At 40.2% G+C, this 20,035-nt stretch overlaps 1 protein-coding gene across 1 annotated transcript in view; it reads right to left on the reverse strand.

Annotated features, from left to right (window-relative positions):
- Positions 1-20,035, reverse strand: part of SND1 (staphylococcal nuclease and tudor domain containing 1) — a 447,074-nt gene that overhangs the window by 281,203 nt on the left and 145,836 nt on the right. Inside the window, exon 11 of the mRNA XM_010378725.2 lies at positions 7,769-7,858. Within this exon, the coding sequence (XP_010377027.1) occupies positions 7,769-7,858 (90 nt within the window). The remainder of the gene's footprint in view (positions 1-7,768; positions 7,859-20,035) is intronic.

Consider the following 20,035-nt stretch of genomic DNA (forward strand, 5'->3'; position numbering starts at 1 on the left):
ACTGCTCGTATGCTGGAGAAAAAAATACTGAAAAAAGACAGCAATAGTCAGGTTTCCTTTCCAAATGAACACATCTGCATCCAGCCTCACTTTACACTCGTCTACAACATAAGATATTCTGCACAGTATCATCAAGCCCAAGCTCAGAAGAATCTATTCTCTGTAAACCAGGAGGTATAGGAAGTTGGAAGATTTGCAATTCAGCACATTTTATAGGGTTTTTTGGCACATAAGGGTTATTTTTAAAGTGGGAAAAAAAGCCTGTCCTCTCCCTACCCCCAAACACAGCTGAGCTGATTCAGCACAAATCTCCCCTAAAATAAAATCTTGGTTTGCAGAGAGTAAGCATGGAAAGTTCCAGCCCCAAGGACGACATTTCAGAAACCTAGCTGAAAAGATCAGGAGTGGGTGGCTTAAGACAAGCCGACCACAAATCATGTTATAAATATAGGAAAATTCACCAGAAAACTATGAGCAACTTGGGAGTCCAAGTAAGAAAGTCTTTAATAATAAGCAAATTAATACAAGAGTATTACCCAGAGATATGAGAATCTCGAGGATTCTGGTAGCTAACAAATCATTTCCCTCAGGTGAGCATACAGAATAAATTTCCAGGAATGCAGTTGAAAACTCTAGTTTCTTCATTTAACTTAGAGATGCTTTTTGAAGAGGATATTACAATATATATCATACAAATAACACACTTCAAGGCTGAGCGCGGTGGCTCACGCCTGTAATCCCAGCACTTTGGGAGGCCAAGGCAGGTGGATCACCTGAGGTCAGGAGTTCGAGACCTGCCTGGCCAACGTGGTGAAACCCCATCTCTACTAAAAATACAAAAAATTAGCCAGGTGTGGTAGCAGGCGCCTATAATCCCAGCTACTTGGGAGGCTAAGGCAGGTGAATCACTTGAACCTGGGAGGTGGAAGTTGCAGTAAGCCAAGATCCTGCCATTGCTTGCACTCCAGCCTGGGCTATAAGAGCAAAACTCTGTCACAAGAAACAACAACAACAACAAATAACACACTTCACTAAAGAACTGTGTGCTCAGCTCAACACCCTGATGATCCTCAAAGCACAGGGGTACTTTTCAGAATCTGCAGGAAAAACAACAACAACAAAAGACAACCAAACACTCATTATTGAAAAGACCATTTAGGTGGCAGCAGGAAGAAAGCTACCTTGTTGAGCTTCCAGAAACAGGCAACTCCGGTCATTTCTGTTAATCAACCTTCTCTAGACAAGAGAGCTAAAAAATCAAGGGGTAAAAGATTAGGATCCTTCCCAAAACCCACAGGGTAAAGGGCATCTAAAATGAACATGGTCTCCAATGCATGTTGACACATTACTACCACTTCCAAGTGGGAGAACTCTTCCTAGAAAAATGCATGGTCGGAAATTACAAGTCATTCAAAACAGCTTTCAATTTGGCAAATATCTTCAGTCATTTGTTCAAAAAATTTACAGCCACATTGAACAGCTGGCACTGAGGAGGCAAGGACAAGCAACCTTGTATAAACCTGTCAATTTAAATCACAATGCATTCACAACCTTAGGGCCTGCTTTGATCATTAATGTAAAGGACTTTCCATAGCATGGATGAATCAAATGAATATGAGGTGAAAAATGTGGAGATGACAAAAGAAATGTTTATAAAATCCAAACTTAAATGGAGGTAATTAGGAACAAGAATCCCCAGACTACCAGCTTTTTGTACTTAACACAGCTGATTAGGTAACACACTGCAATAGACAGAACATACAAGTGTTTTTAAGGAAAAGGACAACATTGATAAATAGCCAGGGAGAAGGGTGGAACCCTCCTCAGGAAAGATCTGTGCCCTTGAAGAGCTCTCACTAGCAGACTGAAAAACTGCTCCTGCTAAGGAATGTTACTCCCGGTACCTTCGGAGATCTATTCTCGTATGGTGGAACAAGCACCTACAGTGCCCCTCAACTTCTCCGTGACCCTGTCCCAAGATAAAGCAACACCTGTCCTTCCTTTCTCCCTGATGCTCCCAGAAGTTGCACTTATGCCAAGGGAACGAAGAGAAAGAGAAATCAAGCTTCAAAATTGGCTTAGCAATGTTATCGAGGACTTCACATTGCTGTATATCCTAGGCAAAGAACATGTAATCTGACACTGCTTTTCTCTGAAGAACGACTTGATAAAACACAATTTCACAGGGACATCTCAAAGACTAATGAGATAATGTCTAGAGGGCTAAAGGCACTCTGAAGGCCGATATATAGTGCCATTACCACCTCCTGATAGCTACAGACTACCTGAAGAATCTACTTTCTTGCAGCATGTAAAGTATGTATTATATACAAGAACAGACATTATTCCAAAAATACCACGACCCTGTCTACATCTGAGTCAGTATACACAACAGAGAAATAAACATTTCCAAAAGTCTTCAATTCAGCATAGCAACTAAAAGCATTGGCATCTGAGTAAAGTCTTTTCTGTGGGCTCCAGTTTCTTTACCTGTAAAGACCAGAACAGCATGTAGATCTTGCAGGGTGGAGGCGAAAATTAAGAGTGAAAACAAAGCTCTTAGAGTTCAGTGCTTACTACGAAGAGGGAACCCAATAAACAGCAGTCCTAACCCTTGAAGATATAATCGGCATTCTATCAAATGCTTTACCAAAAAAAGTCTGTCTACTTCACAGAAGAAATTTCAACGGCATGAAAATCATAAAATGGTAGCCACCAAATTACAAATGAGCCACATTTCCAAAACTCTGCTTAGACATTTAGAATATTTTATTTTATTCCATAGAAACAAGGCTATAAACAGTAGTTGGGTTGCCAACCTACCTCACAGAAGCACATTTACCCAGAATAGAGATAATATCATTACATATATTAACCATTTCCAGATTGATTTTGGATTACTGATATGAGGAGGCAGTCTAACACTCTGATTCTTGTGGCAAAACCAGTAGGAAGGTCACATAGGAGTCCAGGCTAGACGAGATATAAGCAAGGTAGGAGCAGTGCACTGGAAAGGAGGCATCATTCAGATATATATCCAGCAGAACTGGGTGAGGGACTGGAATAAGAGGGTGTCAAAGATGTCTGACAGCCATAGATAATGGGGTAACTCCCATAACACTGGAGGAGAGCCAGTTGTCTGACAGAAGATCAAGAGATTAGCCTTGGAAATTCTGGATTTTTAAGTCTGATACACATGGAGATCATTTCCAATCTGGTACACATGAAGATCATGTACATCTAAAAGTACATACCTCAAGACAGACAGATTTTGAAAAGAGAACAATCTAAGGCAATCTGGATTTGAAATAACTCACTAAATGATTTATAGCCCCATAACTTCCCAAATGTCTGCACTGATCAAGAAAAATGCCCAATTTTAAGTGCCTAAAATGAGCTGGGTTAGTTCATATAACAAATTTCAATGGCATGAAAACCACACAAAGACCACTGCTAGTTTACAAATGAGGCTCATCCCCAATATTTGCTCATTCAAAATAAATAGTAAAAGAGACATTAAAGGAATAGGCATATATCTTCAGGATAGTCTCTGGTAATAGGACAGTTTACAATGAGCATCTACTGTCAGCACTGAAGCTTCAATGCATGCTGGCTTCTTGCAATTCCATCTTTTCCATCATTTTTGAAACTCCAGTTGTCCAAACAAATTCCAAGTTTAAATACAATGATTCGCATGGTGATAGAAATTCTGCAATTAAGGGACAGGAGCTATAGAAATGACTCATATGTCATTTAAAAAAAACTGTATCACATGGATAAACCATATTGAGTCTCAACTTTAGATATTTTACAAGATAACTGGAGGGAAATCCCAATGAAGATCTCAGTTACTACCTTATTCTCCTGAAAGCAAAATGACTAGGGCAATGCAAACTGATCTCTAAGCATTAAGGAAAAAAAAAATTATAAACACAGAAAAAGATTGCCCCTGTTATCAGAAGAGGACCACAGCCTAAGGACACCAGTCTCACCATCTTATTCACACAGTGAGAAAATCATTCTGGAGAACCAGAAAACATGTTAAAGTTATTACAAATTCCATTTCAACTGAGCCCGTGAAGAAATTAACACAAAACTCTTTGCTGTGAATATTCCTTAGTCAAGATTTTAGTGAAAGAGGGCAGATGGTAAACAGGAGATGGGAAGGGAGTTCTACTAGGCAGTATGGCAACTGAGGGAGTTTCCAAAATGCTTCAAGGATACATACGTATTCTTCTACCACTCTCTCAATTAGAAACACACACACACACACCCTTTAGCACCAGCACATACTCATCTTCTGAAAGCGAAAGCCCTCATGCATATCTAATTAAATAACACTGAAATTCATGCAATGGGTTGAAAAGGCAATAAAGTCAGCAGAACCAACAAAGAAAGGGAAAAACACTCCTCATGATGTCAGATTAGTTGCACACTGATGCACTTCCCATAATCTCAGAACCAGGAATATATCATAACTGAAAAAGTAGTGCTATGATAGATTCTATATAAAAACAGTATTAAGCAAAATCAAACCATATACTTTACTGGCATCTGGACAAACATGAAATACTACTATCATCCTAGATTCTCATAACTCAACTTCATGAGAGAAGGAAGGCAAGTAATGGCCCCAGTTCACAAATTACAAAACAAAGCCTCCAAGAGAAGTATGGGTAATTTAATTAAAGGCATTAATTCAGAATTAAATCTAGGAAGTGAATCCATTTCCAAAAACTAGGAAGGAGGTCATCAAAGCCAACAAAACACCTTAGCAGTTTACCTTCAATCTTATTTCTCTGCATTCTAGCAACTCCTCAAAATTGTCATATTATCGACTCCCTGAGAAGGTCAAATAATAGTCTAGGCAGAGAAGATGATTTTACCTCCACTAGCTTTCTTAAGCTGTGACAGGCTGCCCTAATCAGCTTTCATGCACACAGGCACATAGACACACATGCTCCCTCGTGGTGCCTCTTAATCACCACGTGCCATGCTGAACAGCTGCAGAGGTCTGAAGGGAATTGGCAGAAATGTGCAATGATGTGCTAGCCACTCCCCTGAGGCAGCAACTGCCCTGCCTGCTCCCAGAGGCCAGAGCACATGGGTGTTCACGGTGGCAAGTGATAGGCCCAGAAGACAGGCAAGTGGTTTCAGGTGGTGAGTGAGGAAAAGCAGTTTGCATCAGGAATGTTCCAGCCCAGCAGAACTGAGTTGCATCCTACTCACTACTCAGGGATACAATATTCATCATTTATACAATGTCACTCTGGGGAACAAAAATTGAGCTCAGCACAAATAGAATACAATCAACTCTGCTGCACAGGAACCAATAAAGGAGGCTTCTCTCACCAAGAGGGAACCTAATTGATTAAGAATTGACTCCATATCTGACACTGGAGGTCAGTCCTTTTATCCTGTGACAGAACACTTTATAATGGCCTGACATACAGTCCTTGAGAGCAGAGCCTGGGTCTAACCTTCCGAGACCATTCAGCAGCTACTGCAATAAGCTATGATCTATGGTCCCAGGGATGAAACAGAATCGGGTTAGGGCAATATTCAAAGAAACCAGGTGAATGCCATAATACATGCCACACAACTGGCTGCACACAAATCAGATATGTGCTGCCACTCCTTTCAATGTGATTTCAGATAAATTTCAATAGAAACCCAAACTTGTGAAGAAATTCCTTGGCTATCTATAAGCAATTGTTTATGAGCCAGTAAATGAGTGAAATGATATCAACTTGGTGGAACAGAGATGTTAGACATTTGATCAGAAAACAGGAGATCTAGAAATTGAAAGAAGCTTAAAGCCATCATTCGCACTCCACTTCACGAATGAATACAGCATGTTGTCAAGTTTTGTACAATGACAAATGAGCCTATTCTCTGAAGAAACCTGAGTAGATTTAATACTCATTTCAAGAATCCAGTTTGGTTTCTCTTCCTCAAAATTAGCAATTTTACCTTATGTCCAACTTCAAAATCTCTTACTATAATTATCATCCTAGTGACTATGATATACAATAAAAATGGCTGTATTTATAATTAGGATACAACATTTTGGTATTAGTACAAAAGTCAGAGCCTTATTAAACCTGTCACAAGGCCAGGTACGGTGGCCCATGCCTGTAATCCCAGCACTTTGGGAGGCCAAGGTGGGTGGATCACGAGGTTAGGAGTTCAAGACCAGCCCGGCCAACATAGGGAAACCCCATCTCTACTAAAACTACAAAAATTAGCCAGCCACGGTGGCACGCGCCTATAGTCCCAGCTACTTGCAAGGCTGAGGCAGGAGAATTCCTTGAATTCGGGAGGCAGAGGTTGTGGTGAGCCGAGATCGTACCACGGCACTCCAGCCTGGGCAACAGAGCGAGACTCCGGCTCAAGAAAACAAAAACAAAAACAAAACCTATCACAGTATCAGTGGTTCAGTTAAGGAAAGCTAATATGGCTTTAGTGTGTTATGGCCAGATTTTAAAAAAATGGTTTTGCCTTTCTGAAGTTACAATAAAAACTGACCCAAAATATATTTCTCCAAACTGAAACTAAGTGAGGAAACTAAATCCAAACTGAAACTAAGTGAGGAAAAGATGAATCACGGTACCTCCTTGAATAGCATTCTTTCAATTACTATCATAGGAACCATCCCATTCATGTTCTTTGTTGATCCAGGACATAAGAAACTACCCAGGACTCTTAGGGTTGGGACATGAGGAAAAATGAGGGGATGCTCAAAGGCTCACTATCAGATTCCCAGAATGCAAATTCTGTGGCCAGTCACAGAATATTATGCTCTAACAAAGAACACAAAGAAATGAAATCTATGGCCTCCGAATTGTTACATTAGAAATACAAAGTCAACATGTGGCCGGGCATGATGGCTCATGCCTGTAATCCCAGCACTTTGGAAGGCTGAGGCGGATGGATCACCTTAGGTCAGGAGTTCGAGATCAGCCTGGCCAACATGGTGAAACTCCATCTCTACCAAAAAATACAAAAATTAGCCAGGCGTGGTGGTGCACACCTGTAGTCCCAGCTACTCAGGAGGCTGAGGTGGTAGAAATGCTTGAAATCAGGGAGCAGAGGTTGCAGTGAGCCGAGATCACACCACTGCACTCCAGACTAGGCAACAGAGTAAGATCTTGTCTCCCCAAAAAAAAAAAAAAAAAAAAAGTCATCAAGCTACACAAAAATCTGCACATGAACTATCAGGAAGCCATATACCCCTTCCTGAAAAAAAAAACTCTTACAGGGGACAGAAAACTCTGCCAGTCAGAAGAATAGAGGGAGCATTGATGCCACAGTGCATTACAATAGGCGTGCTCATAGTCCAGGTCATCCCCCTTCCCCTTATAGCCAGCCTATCCCTCAGAAGTAGCGGAAGCATGAAAAAGGAGCAAGCTTCCCTCACTAGTAAATCCCATAGCCCTGAACATTTAATGAAGGTGGCTGGAGAGAACAAGAGAGCCAACTGAATGGAGCTCAGGGCAATATGCAATTATTAAAACTGGAATTGAGCCCGGACCCTGCTGTGAGACTACTGGCAATCAAACTGTGGTCAAGGCCCCAATTTTAAACCTCTCCCATTGGGTACCGTTTCTGACACATAAACATGCCTCTCTTCATATCAAAGTAATTCCACTTGACTTGATGGAGGAGTGTCATCTGCTGGTAAAGGGCCCGGCTTACAACAATTGCCTCCAAAAGATTAGCTTAAGCCCAACCACTTGCAAATATACTTCTGTCATCAATTTCTTACCTTCTTCCCAATAAGCTTCTTTCGAAGAAATTCCCGGGCCTCAAACATGTAAGGAATGTCATACAGGGGACGCAGTTTCTTGTTCTTATCCTAAAAGGAAAATAAAACATGACATCAGGAATGAACAAAATCAAATGAACACGTCCAACAGCACAAGATATAGGAATGTGTCTGAAATTGGTTACCTCTTAGTATCGCAAATATTAAATGTTAAGACATATAATAAATGATTAAAAAGTATTTGGTTGAAATGCTTTATTGAGAATAGGGCTACCTTTTTCACACAACAGGCTCACAAATAAGAAAATAACGTGTTTGTAATCACCCAAACTGGAAACAAGTGTTCTTTAAAAGAGACATAGTAGCATAAACTGTATTACAGAAGAAGCTCAATAAGTATTAGGACACTTCAAATATTTACAGATATTTTAAATCCAATTCTATTACTCAAAAAATCTTTATTGAGCACCTACCAACTGTTAGTTCCATACAAAGCGTTCTATAAATACATGTATAATCCTGGACTCAAAAATTATGAAACTTAAAATAGGAATAGAAGAAATCCTACAGATATGAAATAGCAACACAAAGCAGTTTTTTTCTTCTTCTTTTTTTTAAGACAGAGTCTCGCTTTGTTGACAGGCTGGAGAGCAAGGGCATGATCTTGGCTCACTGCAACCTCCACCTCCTGGGTTCAAGTAATTCTTGTGCCTTAGCCTCCAGAGTACTGGGGATTACAGGCATGTGCCACCACGCCCAGCTAATTTTTGTATTTTTAGTAGAGATGAGGTTTCACCATATTGGCCAGGCTGGTCTCAAACTCCTGACCTCAAGTGACCCGCCTGCCTTGGCCTCCCACCCAAAGTGCTGGGATTACAGGCATGAGCCATCACACCTGGCCAACGGTTTTGATTAAGTGCTATGCTAATACATGTGATATAGACTAGGGACTAAATGCTATAAGAGTTCAGGGAAGTGGAAAGAAGTAATCAGGAAATGTTTCATTGACAAGGTCAGATTTAATATGAGTTTGCAGGATAGTAAAGAAATAGGAGGAAAATTAAAGTTGGAAAAAACAGAAAAACCAAAAGAGGAGAGGCAGAAAGGAACAGTATGTCAACACATACACACTTACTTCATTATCTCATGGGCCCCAGATTCTTCCTAAAAAAGGTGGCTATTCTAAGCAATGTCATTTTTAGATGGTATAAGAGGGTCTATCTAGATGAAGGTAACAGAAGTAGGAAAGGACAGGAGCCCGAGAAATAATGAGAACCACTTGAAGAAATGAATTAACGGGAACTGAAAATGGTGTAGAAAGGGAGGATAAAGGAGTAGGAATCCAATGTGGAGTCATGATGACATGCATAAGTCAAGAGACTTTTGTCTTTGTATAAGAGATCTTGACTACACCAGTTGGTATACTTCACTTTAATGTTTCCCTCCCAGAAGCCTGTAAGTTCCAAGACAAAAAAGACCCATCCTTTGTTTTTCTGTAACTCCCCAGAACCAAGTACAGTACCTCCCTCATTAGTACATACTCAATAATTACAGTTAGTCTTAAGTAGCTCCAAAGAAACACACAGACTGATACACAAAGATCAAATGTGGCACCTGTTATCTTCTGTCTGGCAAGGATTCTTAGGTATGATTGACTGCCATCACCAATTCTGCTTCACGTCTTATGTTATACTTGGCTCCTTAAGAGATCTCTATTTGTAATCTATTTTTATAAAATATCCATAATCCTGTACATGTGTCCCTTGTGTTAACCAGCATTCCCCTAACCCAGGCATACATACAAAGTATGCTAGGAGAACAGGATTGCTTTGCAGAGTTGAGAATCTCCAGGAAAATATTTGCAAAAAGTATAGAAAGAAAGGAGAAAATCAAGGACCAACCCCTACCCTAGATGTACACCATTGATTCCACATCCTCTATGCTTATCCAACCTGGCCGAACCTTTGCCATCTATTATGCACCTGACAAAACAAGACACCTCTGTGTAGTCCAAACTGTACTCAAAGAAAATATTACGTTTTTTCCTAAGTAGCCACTACTCTTAAGTAAAGAGCCTTCATTATTTTAATGCCCCATTTAAAAATCATCCTAAGGTCGATATTATGGTTAAGGGGATCTATGAAATAGATGTTTCCTCCTAGATGCAAACTGAGCCTCTATGCCTCCAGCACATAATACCAACATTTCAATTCATTGACTATGACCAAGAAAATCTCTTATGAGAATGCAGATAACACTTTCAGTGTCAAGGAAATTTGAGTTTCATATTCACTATCCAACTGTTTTCTACTTCCTGTTAAAAAAAAAAGTGGGGGCAGAGGGCACAATTATCATCATTCCAGTGCTCTTCTAAAAAGTTAAGGTAGCTCCTTCTCCCAGATCATATGTGGAAGTCAACATACTCCAAACAGAAGCCTCTGGGGTGGCTGAGCTCTGATCAAGGCCCAGGTGTGTCATGACCACTGTCTAATGGGAAGAAAATGACCATGAACACGAGAATCTTTAGAGGAACAAAATAACATTGAGGTTTTCTTATAGAAAATAAAGAAAATGGGATGCGTAGAAATTGCCTGGGTTAGAGGAATGCTGGTTAACACAAGGGACACATGTACAGGATTATGGATATTTTATAAAAATAGATTACAAATTAGAGATCTCTTAAGGAGCCAAGTATAACATACAAGCCTTAAAGCAGAGTTGGTGATGGCACTCAATCATACCTAAGAATGCTTGCCAGACAGAAGATACCAGTTGCCAGTAATAAACAGGATTTTTAATAAAGACAAAATCAATGGTTATCAGAATCAGCCCTCAGGAATAAAGAAGTGTCAGCGTATTCATATTCACCAAGCAACAGTGGACATTCTATTTTCTGCGGGTAGCTACATGATTACTAAAGTGAACATTTTCAAAAATGAATTGAACAAAATAACAACACTGACCTTACATAGCCTTATGATTTGCCTCAGAACCCAAAATCCTGCACCTTACCCTCTCTCTGTCTCTGTCTCTCTGTCTCTCTCTCTCTCTCTATATATATATATACATTTTTTATTTTTTTAAGATATAGGGTCTTACTATGTTCCTCAGGCTAGTCTTGAACTTCTGGCTTCAGGCAGTCCTCCCACCTCAGCCTCCTGAGGGGCTAGGACTACAGGCATGTGCCACTACACCTGTCTCCCTACATATTCTGAAACAGCATAGAGATAGACGGGAATGTCAGTTGGCTGTAATTCCAAAACTAGGAATAAAAGGTAAGAAACACTGTTCCAATGGGCCTTCAAATGAAAATTATGGGATGAGGTACAACTAAATGTTTGAAAATGGCTGTCTAAATAAGAATCTTGCTTTTAAGACACTCCACAGGATAAAATACCCTCAAAAGAATGAAGGAAAATAAAGAGTGTATCAACAAACACCCCAATAAGAAACACGGCACCTTCAGAGTCTGATTATATGTCTCTCATGAAGCTAGAAAGAACTAATAGCACAAGCAGAAAACAAGATACCACAGAATGATCTTGTTACTCTAACCCCTCAGAGCTAGTAGTTATTGACATCTGCAGACATCTTACAAGAGAGATATTAGAAGTCCCTGAGAAACCACAAAATAAAAGCAATTCCTGCAAATTACCAGGTATATAAAAGCCTTTGAAATCTCCAAGAGGCAACTGAGGTATGGAATGTATTCTCAGAAAACAGGACTTTAGCTGAATCTTACCTGCTTAAAAAGAACTGTCTAGTTTAGATTCTAATTTACATGGAAATATTTTTAAAAAAATAAAAATAGGAAAAAATGCTTGCTTTATAAACTCGTGGGCAGACAATATACAAACCAATAGGTGCTGTAATCACTGTTCATCCTGAGAAACGACATTGCATGGAGGCCCTGCAATGACTCACATTAGAGATGGAAGAGGTAACGTCAGTCATCTGTACCTCTTACCAGTTCGGGAAGGAGGCCCAATACCCACATCTCAGCATCTGAAGATATAGCTACCATTTTTTCAGAAAGGTATTTTTGGCTGGTTGCCAAAATTGGGAGTCTGGTCAATGTCCATTAGGAGGGAATGAAAGAGAACTTGAATCAAGTCCTTATTCACAACCCCCATTCAGGCCTAATTTTACCTAGCCCATTCTTAAACATTGTACCCACAAAACTAAATGACCTTGGGATACTGCAGGATTTTTATAAATGAGGGAGAAATGAAGGCAGAAAAAAGAATATAAATTTATTACCACTGATATACACTCAAAATGGTGAAGATGGTAAATTTTTTATGTATATTTGATCTCATTTTTTAAAGCGTAAAAAACAAAAAAAATTTAAGTCACAAATTATATATTTAAAAAAAGGTTGAAATGTGTGGCTTCATTAAAATTTTTAAAGTTCTGTACCAAAAAGACATAATGAATGAAGTGAAAAGTCAAAGAAAGCACTGACAGTGGGGATAAGTGAAATGGAAGAAAGAACATGGAGAGCAGGAGAGAGAACAGGGGTGCAGGGCCACAGCTGTAATGAGATCAGGGCAGGCCTCACTAAGATTACATTTTATCAAAAACTCAAAGAGGTATGGGATGCCCAGTCATCCGAAGAAAGGCAAAGATAACAGCCAATGCATGTTAGCAACAAAGGCACTACCACTGCAGCTAGAGCAGAATGCAGGAGGGGGAGGCAGCAGGAGATGAAGACACAGAGCTGACTTCACATTTGAAAGAATTATTTTGCCTTTTGTGTTGAGAACAGACACTGTGACAAGAAATGGATGGAGCAGAGGAGACAAATTAGGAGATTATGATAGTAATCTGGGCAGGAAATCATGGGAGATTACATCAAGGCAGCAGCAGTGAGGAAGGCAAGAAGTGGTCAGAACTGGAAACATTCTGAAAGAAGACAGATGGAACGTTAGGAATGAAAGAAAAGGAATCAAGAACGACTCCTTTTTTATCTGAGCAAATGGAAAGATGGCTGGGGTCATGAAATAAAATGGGGAGGATCACCAGTAGAATAGATGAAGGGAGAAGGGTAAGACCAGGAGACATGCTAAGCTTCAGCTATTAGATACCTGAGTGGAGATGTTGAATGGGCAGTTGGGTATACAAACACGGAGTTTGGTCTGAACCAGCAAAACACGTTTGGGAGTTGTTGGCATATAGGTAGTATCTTCTAACATTAAAAGGTCATGAATATGCAACAGGAGACTGAGAATGAGCAACCAGTAAGCAGGGTGGGAGGAAAATAGCAGAATGCTGTGTTCTGGAATCCAAGAAATGAAAACGAATGGACAAGAAGGAATCATCAACTGTGTCAAATGCCACAAACTAAGGCAAGCAAAATGGGAAGTAAGATTTGCACTTTGGATCTAGCTAAGTGTGGGTCATTGGTAGTTTGATGAGGATAGTTTTGGTAGAGCACTAGGGGTACAAGCCTGGTTGAAACTACAAATGGGTGCACAAGAGAATGGTAAGAAAAAAACCTGAGGACAGCAAGAACAGGTGATCCTTGAATGACATGGGTTTAAACTGTGCAGGTCCACTTATATGTGGATTTACTCCTGCCCCTGCCATTCCTGGGACAGCAAGACCAACCTCTCCTGTTCTGGTCAACAGTAGGCAATTAATAGTTGAATTCTGGGGGGAATAAAAAGTTCTAGGGCTGGGCGCGGTGGCTCATACCTGTCCAGAACTTCGGGAGGCCAAGGCAGGTATATCACGAGGTCAGGAGATCGAGACCATCCTGGCTAACATGGTGAAACCCTGTCTCTACTAAAAATACAAAATTAGCTGGGCGTGGTGGTGGGTGCCTGTAGTCCCAGCTACTCAGGAGGCTGAGGCAGGAGAATGGTGTGAACCCGGGAGGCGGAGCCTGCAGTGAGCTGAGATAGCGCCCACTGCACTCCAGCCTGGGCGACAGAGGGAGACTCCCTCTCAAAAAAAAAAAAGTTCTATATACGAATTTTTGATCATGTGGAGGCTGCCACTCCTAAATCCCACACTATTCAAGGGTCAACTGTATATACAGTCCTTCCAAAAGCTGTGTCATGAAGGAGTACGAAGAGACTATGGTGGCATGCGTCTTCCCTGGCAGGGAAGCGGCAGAGCGAAGATAAGGAGTTTGTTTTTGATTTCAGATTGGAGAAATAACAGGCAATGGTCTAGTGGTGAGCAAAGAAGAGAGAGAAGAGAACTGCTAAAGCAATGTCCATGCCATGGACAGAATGGCTTTCCACAGAGCACCAGTAGTTCATCTGCAGGTGTATGGATGGATGCAGATTCCAGTAGGTGGGTGGACAGATGTGGTACTCAGAGCTGGTGGGGGTTCTCTTCTGATTACTTTGATTTACTCAGTAAATAACTAACAATAAGAAAAAGAGAAATAAACCCATAGATGGATTGGCAAAAGATATAAACAGGTATTTCACTAAAGAATTCCAAGTACACATTAAGTATGCAAAAAAGTATAACCTGATAATTGTCAGAAAAATGTAAATTGAGATACAGTACCTCTATCATATTGGCAAATATTTTAAAGAATGTGGGGAAACAGGAATGCCCCTTAACCACTGATGGGACTACAAATAGTTTAAATACTTTTATATGGTGCTATGTGGCACTGTTTGGTTAAAGGTGGTAACACACATACCTCTAACTACGAAATGCTACTTACAGGTAGGTATATGCCCCAGAAAATTCTCGTATGTGCAAGACAAGTGTAACAACATCCATATTAACACTGGATATAGTATAGTCAAGCAATGGAATACACAGTAGTTTGGCTGATTTAGAGCAACACAGCAAATGGACAGATTAAAAAAAAACAAAATTGAGCTGGAAAAGCAAGATGTAGACTGATATAGTAAAATCCCATATAAAAGGAGACTAAAAACAGATACAAACAATAGTATATTATTCATAGAGCTATGTAAGCAGCAAAAGAATAAAAATGCACAATGGTTACTGATGTGGAACGGGTGGGGAGAGAAAGAGAAAAGGAGAAGGGAAAAAAATGGGGTTGAGGACAAGTACACAGGGACTTTCAACTGTGTCTGTAATACACAACAGTAAAAAGGAAAAATACAAGGCTCTGAAGCACACAGGGAAGAATATCAAGGCTGAAAAAGGAACCCAGATGTTTGTTATGTTATTCTATAAACTTAGATTTCTTTTTTAAGACAAAAGTGTTGAGGGAGAGAAAATCTCCAAAGCTTTTTTGATCGCCCTTTCCCATTTCTCCCAATATTTCATGCTTTTATTCCTCTCTTCAGCAGAATAACTGGCCATTCTTTTCCTCATAAGAAATGCACTAAATTCCATTTATTTCCTCAAAAAACAGGATACTCTTCCACAGATATATCCTTCTGTGAGGCAGTGGAAATAATTTAACTACAAACGTTCTATAGACAGGGTCAAAATCAAGTTTGATTTTTATTTTTAAAAGGAGACTCAACTATAATATATGAATTAATGTGCCCAAGAGGAATTATACTCCATGACGATCTTAAAACTGACTGTTGAATTAAAATAAGAACTACAGACATGATCAGATTAAAATGGATAAGATTTCAAACAGTAAAGAATGGACCAGTCCCAGTTGCCCTGCCACACATGCTATTTTAATAAACAAAGGCTGCAATTTCCATTTCAATTATAACTTAAAATAGGAGCATTACCACATGCCCTGGGCATATTTACAATTAAGGACCTTTCAATTCCCTTGGCATCCAGGAGACAGAACACACAGGGATAGCCACTGTTTTATGGTCCTTAACACATAGAGTAGCAAGCACATTTCTATAAAAGGCAGGTCTGATAACTAGAAAGCTACAAGCTAGCAGCAGGAGGAAGGTTTAAAATTGTAACCACCTTGGCCGAATGGAAGGTATCTTTTATCTTCCTAAGGTACCTAACTATTCCTAAAGGACCATACACAGAAGCCTCACAGATCCAAACACCTCAAGTGTTGTTTCAAAGAAAAAGCAGCTTTATTTCCAACCAGCTCTATTTCATTCTCTCCACTCAAAATACTTCTTAAAAGTAAATACAGTCTATAACAGAGACATGATCTGAGCAAGTGTCAAATTCACAGCAATGCAATACATTTAGCCTATCTTCCAGGAAGCAAAGACGAAATAGAAAACAATAGAAACTGAAATCAAACTTTTAAAAAAACTGGAATCTACGTGAGTGTACAGGTGTGAGGTTACAAGGAGGTGATTATGAAGATAACTACCTCCCTTAAGTGTTTCATTGCTTGTGTAGGACCCTCCAATTTCTCAATCTTTCTGACAACCCTATTTGATTCTGCTGATCCCATCTTTAAGGCTCTATTAGCACATGTGAAAAGCACCAGAACTTAAAGAATAATAATAGTTATAGATAACCCTATCAAATAGGCTTAATGCTAATAGCAGTCCTACCTGGTAAAGATCATGATCCCCCTTCTACCAGAAGGCAATTAAGGCTTACAGTTTAAGTAATTTGCCTGATGTCACATAACTAGTAATGGCAAAGCTGGGATTTTGATCCCAGGTACCCCAGAGGCTCATGGCTTGTGAGCCAGGCACTACAGCTCTTGGTTTTTGACTGCCAAAAGACAATCACCACCTGTCGGTGGTTGTCAGGTTTCAGTGTGCCTAAGAATCTCATGGGAGCTTATAACCCTGCAGACTATCAAGCCCACACCAGATAATCTGATTCAGTAGTTCTGGTGTGATTCCCACAAACGTGCTTTTTAATTTTTGTTCTTTAACACAGTCTCGCTATGTTGTTGCTCCTGGTGCAATGGCGTGACAAGGGCTCATTGCAACCTTGACGTTCCAGGCTCACGTGATCCTTCCACCTCAGCCTCCCAAGTAGCTGGGACTATAGGTATGCACCACCACACCCAGCTAATTATTTTAAATTTTTGTAGAGACAGGGTCTTGCTGTGTTACCAGGGCTGATATCAAATTCCTGGGTTCAAGTCATCCTCCCGCCTCAGCCTTTCAAAGAGCTAGGATTATAGGCATGAGCCACTGCATCTGGCCACATGAAATTTTAAATAAGTAGCAAGGAGGTCTCTGGGCCACAAAAATGTCTATATTTTAGGCACTTGGCCCCATGACTTTTAAATCAAAGGCAATAAAACAAAGAGGAGGTTAGAGTTTTATTAAAGGCAGAAAGCCACCCTGGGGAACTTGATTAATGCTAAAATAGTCCAATAAAAATAAAAGAAAAAGTAAGCAGGTTAGTAACAACGGGAGAATTCAATACCCCTCCAACTTTTATACAAATAAGACACCAAGAAACATTGTAGTAACAGTGACGAAACAAAATTTCCAAATATTCCTTAGTTCCAGCTACTGGAAGCCTGGGTGTGGGATCTGAGAATCCAACCAACCTGGCCATGACAGGAATGGCAAGAGTAGGCACGTCTTGTCTCCTTTCCTGCCCAAGTCCACAAAGCCACCCAGGGGTCTGGACCTACACTAGCCATGGTGATAGCAGAAAAGAAGAGGCAGTGGCAATTCCAAGAAACAGTCCTGGTTACAGATATCTCCTGGCAACTTGCCAGTAGGAGAAGAAGCGTTTCACAGGACCAAAAGTGGGAAGAAGTAAAGCAAATTTAGGCAGCCTCATGTCCTTAAAGAGACTGACCTGTTATCTCCAGCGCACAGTATATGATTATATCCACAAGAACCTGCACATCCTGAAATTAAGGTACCATTTTCAAGACCATCACGTAAGAAAAAAAATCGGCCTCTAAAGAGTGTTCTTCTACTCAATGACATTAGCCAACTAAGAGTATTTCAGAAGCACTTGCTATTTACTGCTCAGACACAGTAAGGATGAGAGAGGAAAAAGGACAGAGAGAAGGATAGGGAGGAAATAACAGGAGCCAAGCATGAAGTCTTTGTTCCCCCAAGACCCTGTCAGGACTTCAAATAGCTTACAGGCTCCAGGGGCTCCCAAACAATTATCCAAGTAGCAAACCATATGTGGTGCCTTCACTTAGCTACAAATACTACTACAAGGGGCGGGGGAGGGGAAGGTGAAATAAAAGAACAGCATCGCCCCTCACAAACCTAAATGTGAAAGGACATGAAGGCTCACAAGAAGGTGGGCCACCAGCCGCAAAGTGGCTCCCACACCCACTGAAGAAAATTGAAAACAAAAAAGATGCTGGGGTCCTGCCTCATCTTCCTTTCCCTGTGCAGGCATGGCTTTCAACATGTAACCGGACACAAACATTTCCCACCCTCGAAGTGCTCTGAAAGTAAAACTCTGCTCCAAGAGGGAATGAAGTCTGTGCTACTTTTCCTAGAGGAACAGTGAGGATTCAGCCAGTAAGCCTGGGATAATGAGGCAGAAAGGGCATCAAATTCTTCAAGAGAACAAGGCTTGAGTTCAGTTCTCTGGAAGGCAATGAGGAAAAGAGCTGCCCTCGACCTTGAAATCAAACATTCCCTGAATATTTCATGGCAACCAAATGACTAAGAGTAGCAGCTTGATGCTGATCTATTGGGCTCTTGACAGTGATTATGGCCCAACCACTGGCCTCCTACTTGGTGGCTTGCCTCGGTTTCCTCTTAAGAATCAGCAAAACAGCCCGGGCACAGTGGCTCATGCCTGTAATCCCAGCACCTATTGGGAGGCTGAGGTGGGTGGATCACCTGAGGTCAGGAGTTCAAGACCAGCCTGACCAACACGGTGAAACCCTGTCTCCACTAAAAATACAAACTAGCCCAGCATGGTGGCATGCATGTGTAATCCCAGCTACATGGGAGGCTGAGATAGGAGAATCGCTTGAACCCAGGAGGTGGAGGTTGGGGTGAGCTGAGATCATGCCAATGCACTCCAGCCTGGGTGACAGAGTGAGCCTCCATAGCAAAAAAAAGAAAAAAAAGAAAAAAAAAAAAAGACTCAGCAAAATAAAACTTATCTGGACTTACTTATGACTTTGTGGTGAAAACCAAGCAAAATTATTTCAAAACTGTAAAAAAATCAGAAACAGGCTAATTAGTACAAATTAAGGCAAGTCTAAGTTCACACTCAAGGAACATTTTGGCAAATATAAACTCCGTGAGAAAACCAAATCTATACTTTTACTGCTGCTAAGAAGCAAAGCTACTTAGCTAAGTTTTACGGCATCTAACATGGATGTTAACAAGAGCAAAAATGTCAAGGGACAGAAGATGAGATAAGCCAAAGTTACAGCACTAATCACTTTCTGCCTTGTATTATTGTAATTTAATTACTTCATACAGGTCTTAGAGCCTCTGCCAGACTACATGAGGGAAGATCCATGAAAGAGAAAAAAGCTGTTCATGGTACCTAGAAAGTGCCCAGCATAGTGCCACATTCCTAGAAATATCAAAATACTGAGGGAATATAATGGGGAATTCAGAAAGACCTATCTAAAAAATTTATTTTTGACAACTCAAACTCTATTTCTTGTGATTATGGGATTTAATAAATCTGGTTAGTAAATCTCAAAGTGAACTTTAAAGCGGGGGCAGCTGTATCACTGCAGCTTCATACCATCGTTAGCAAATGCATAGAATGAAGGGTGCTTATACTACACTAGTTGAATACAAACTGTTCCTCAACCTTCTGGCTACTATTACTAAATATAATTTTATACTATACAAAGATAAGTCCGTTAATGAATAAAAATCAGAAAAATTTAACTAGATATCTCCTTGTACAACTGCAAAACCTAGACCCTTTGTAATCGCTAATGAAAAAGTAGTACTCTTGGCAGCCTGTGTCTAATGTTAGAGAAAACCCAAATTTACAAAATCCAAATAATCACTATGCTCTCTTTTGACCTGGCTAAGACTTTAAAACAATTTTCTATTCTCTCTACACCTAACAAGTTTGACATAATGAATTATATTACTTACGATCCTGAAAAAACACACCCTCAATTTATTATTAGCTAAGTTAGCAGAAATCCTTACAGAACACATATAATACCAGAGTTCAAGTAAAGCTGAACTGATACACTAAAAATATTTCAAGTGTGACAGTTCAACGCTAAAATAAATATGATAGTAAACTACCATATAAAGAGGAATATTTTCCTAATTTGGAATCAAAAGAACTAGCTTCCTCAAAAAAACTCATGAAGCTGAGATTAACCCTAAGTAAACACGGTTGCTGGGGTTGGTATATTTTGAGGTTAAACTGGAAGAAAAGAAGGAAAGGGTAGTGAAAGATCATAGAGCTCTTCCTTTGTTCTGGAAAGACTCCTCTGCAGCAATA

Source organism: Rhinopithecus roxellana, chromosome 6 (genome assembly GCF_007565055.1).
Source record: "Rhinopithecus roxellana isolate Shanxi Qingling chromosome 6, ASM756505v1, whole genome shotgun sequence".
Classification (NCBI taxonomy): Eukaryota; Metazoa; Chordata; class Mammalia; order Primates; family Cercopithecidae; genus Rhinopithecus; species Rhinopithecus roxellana.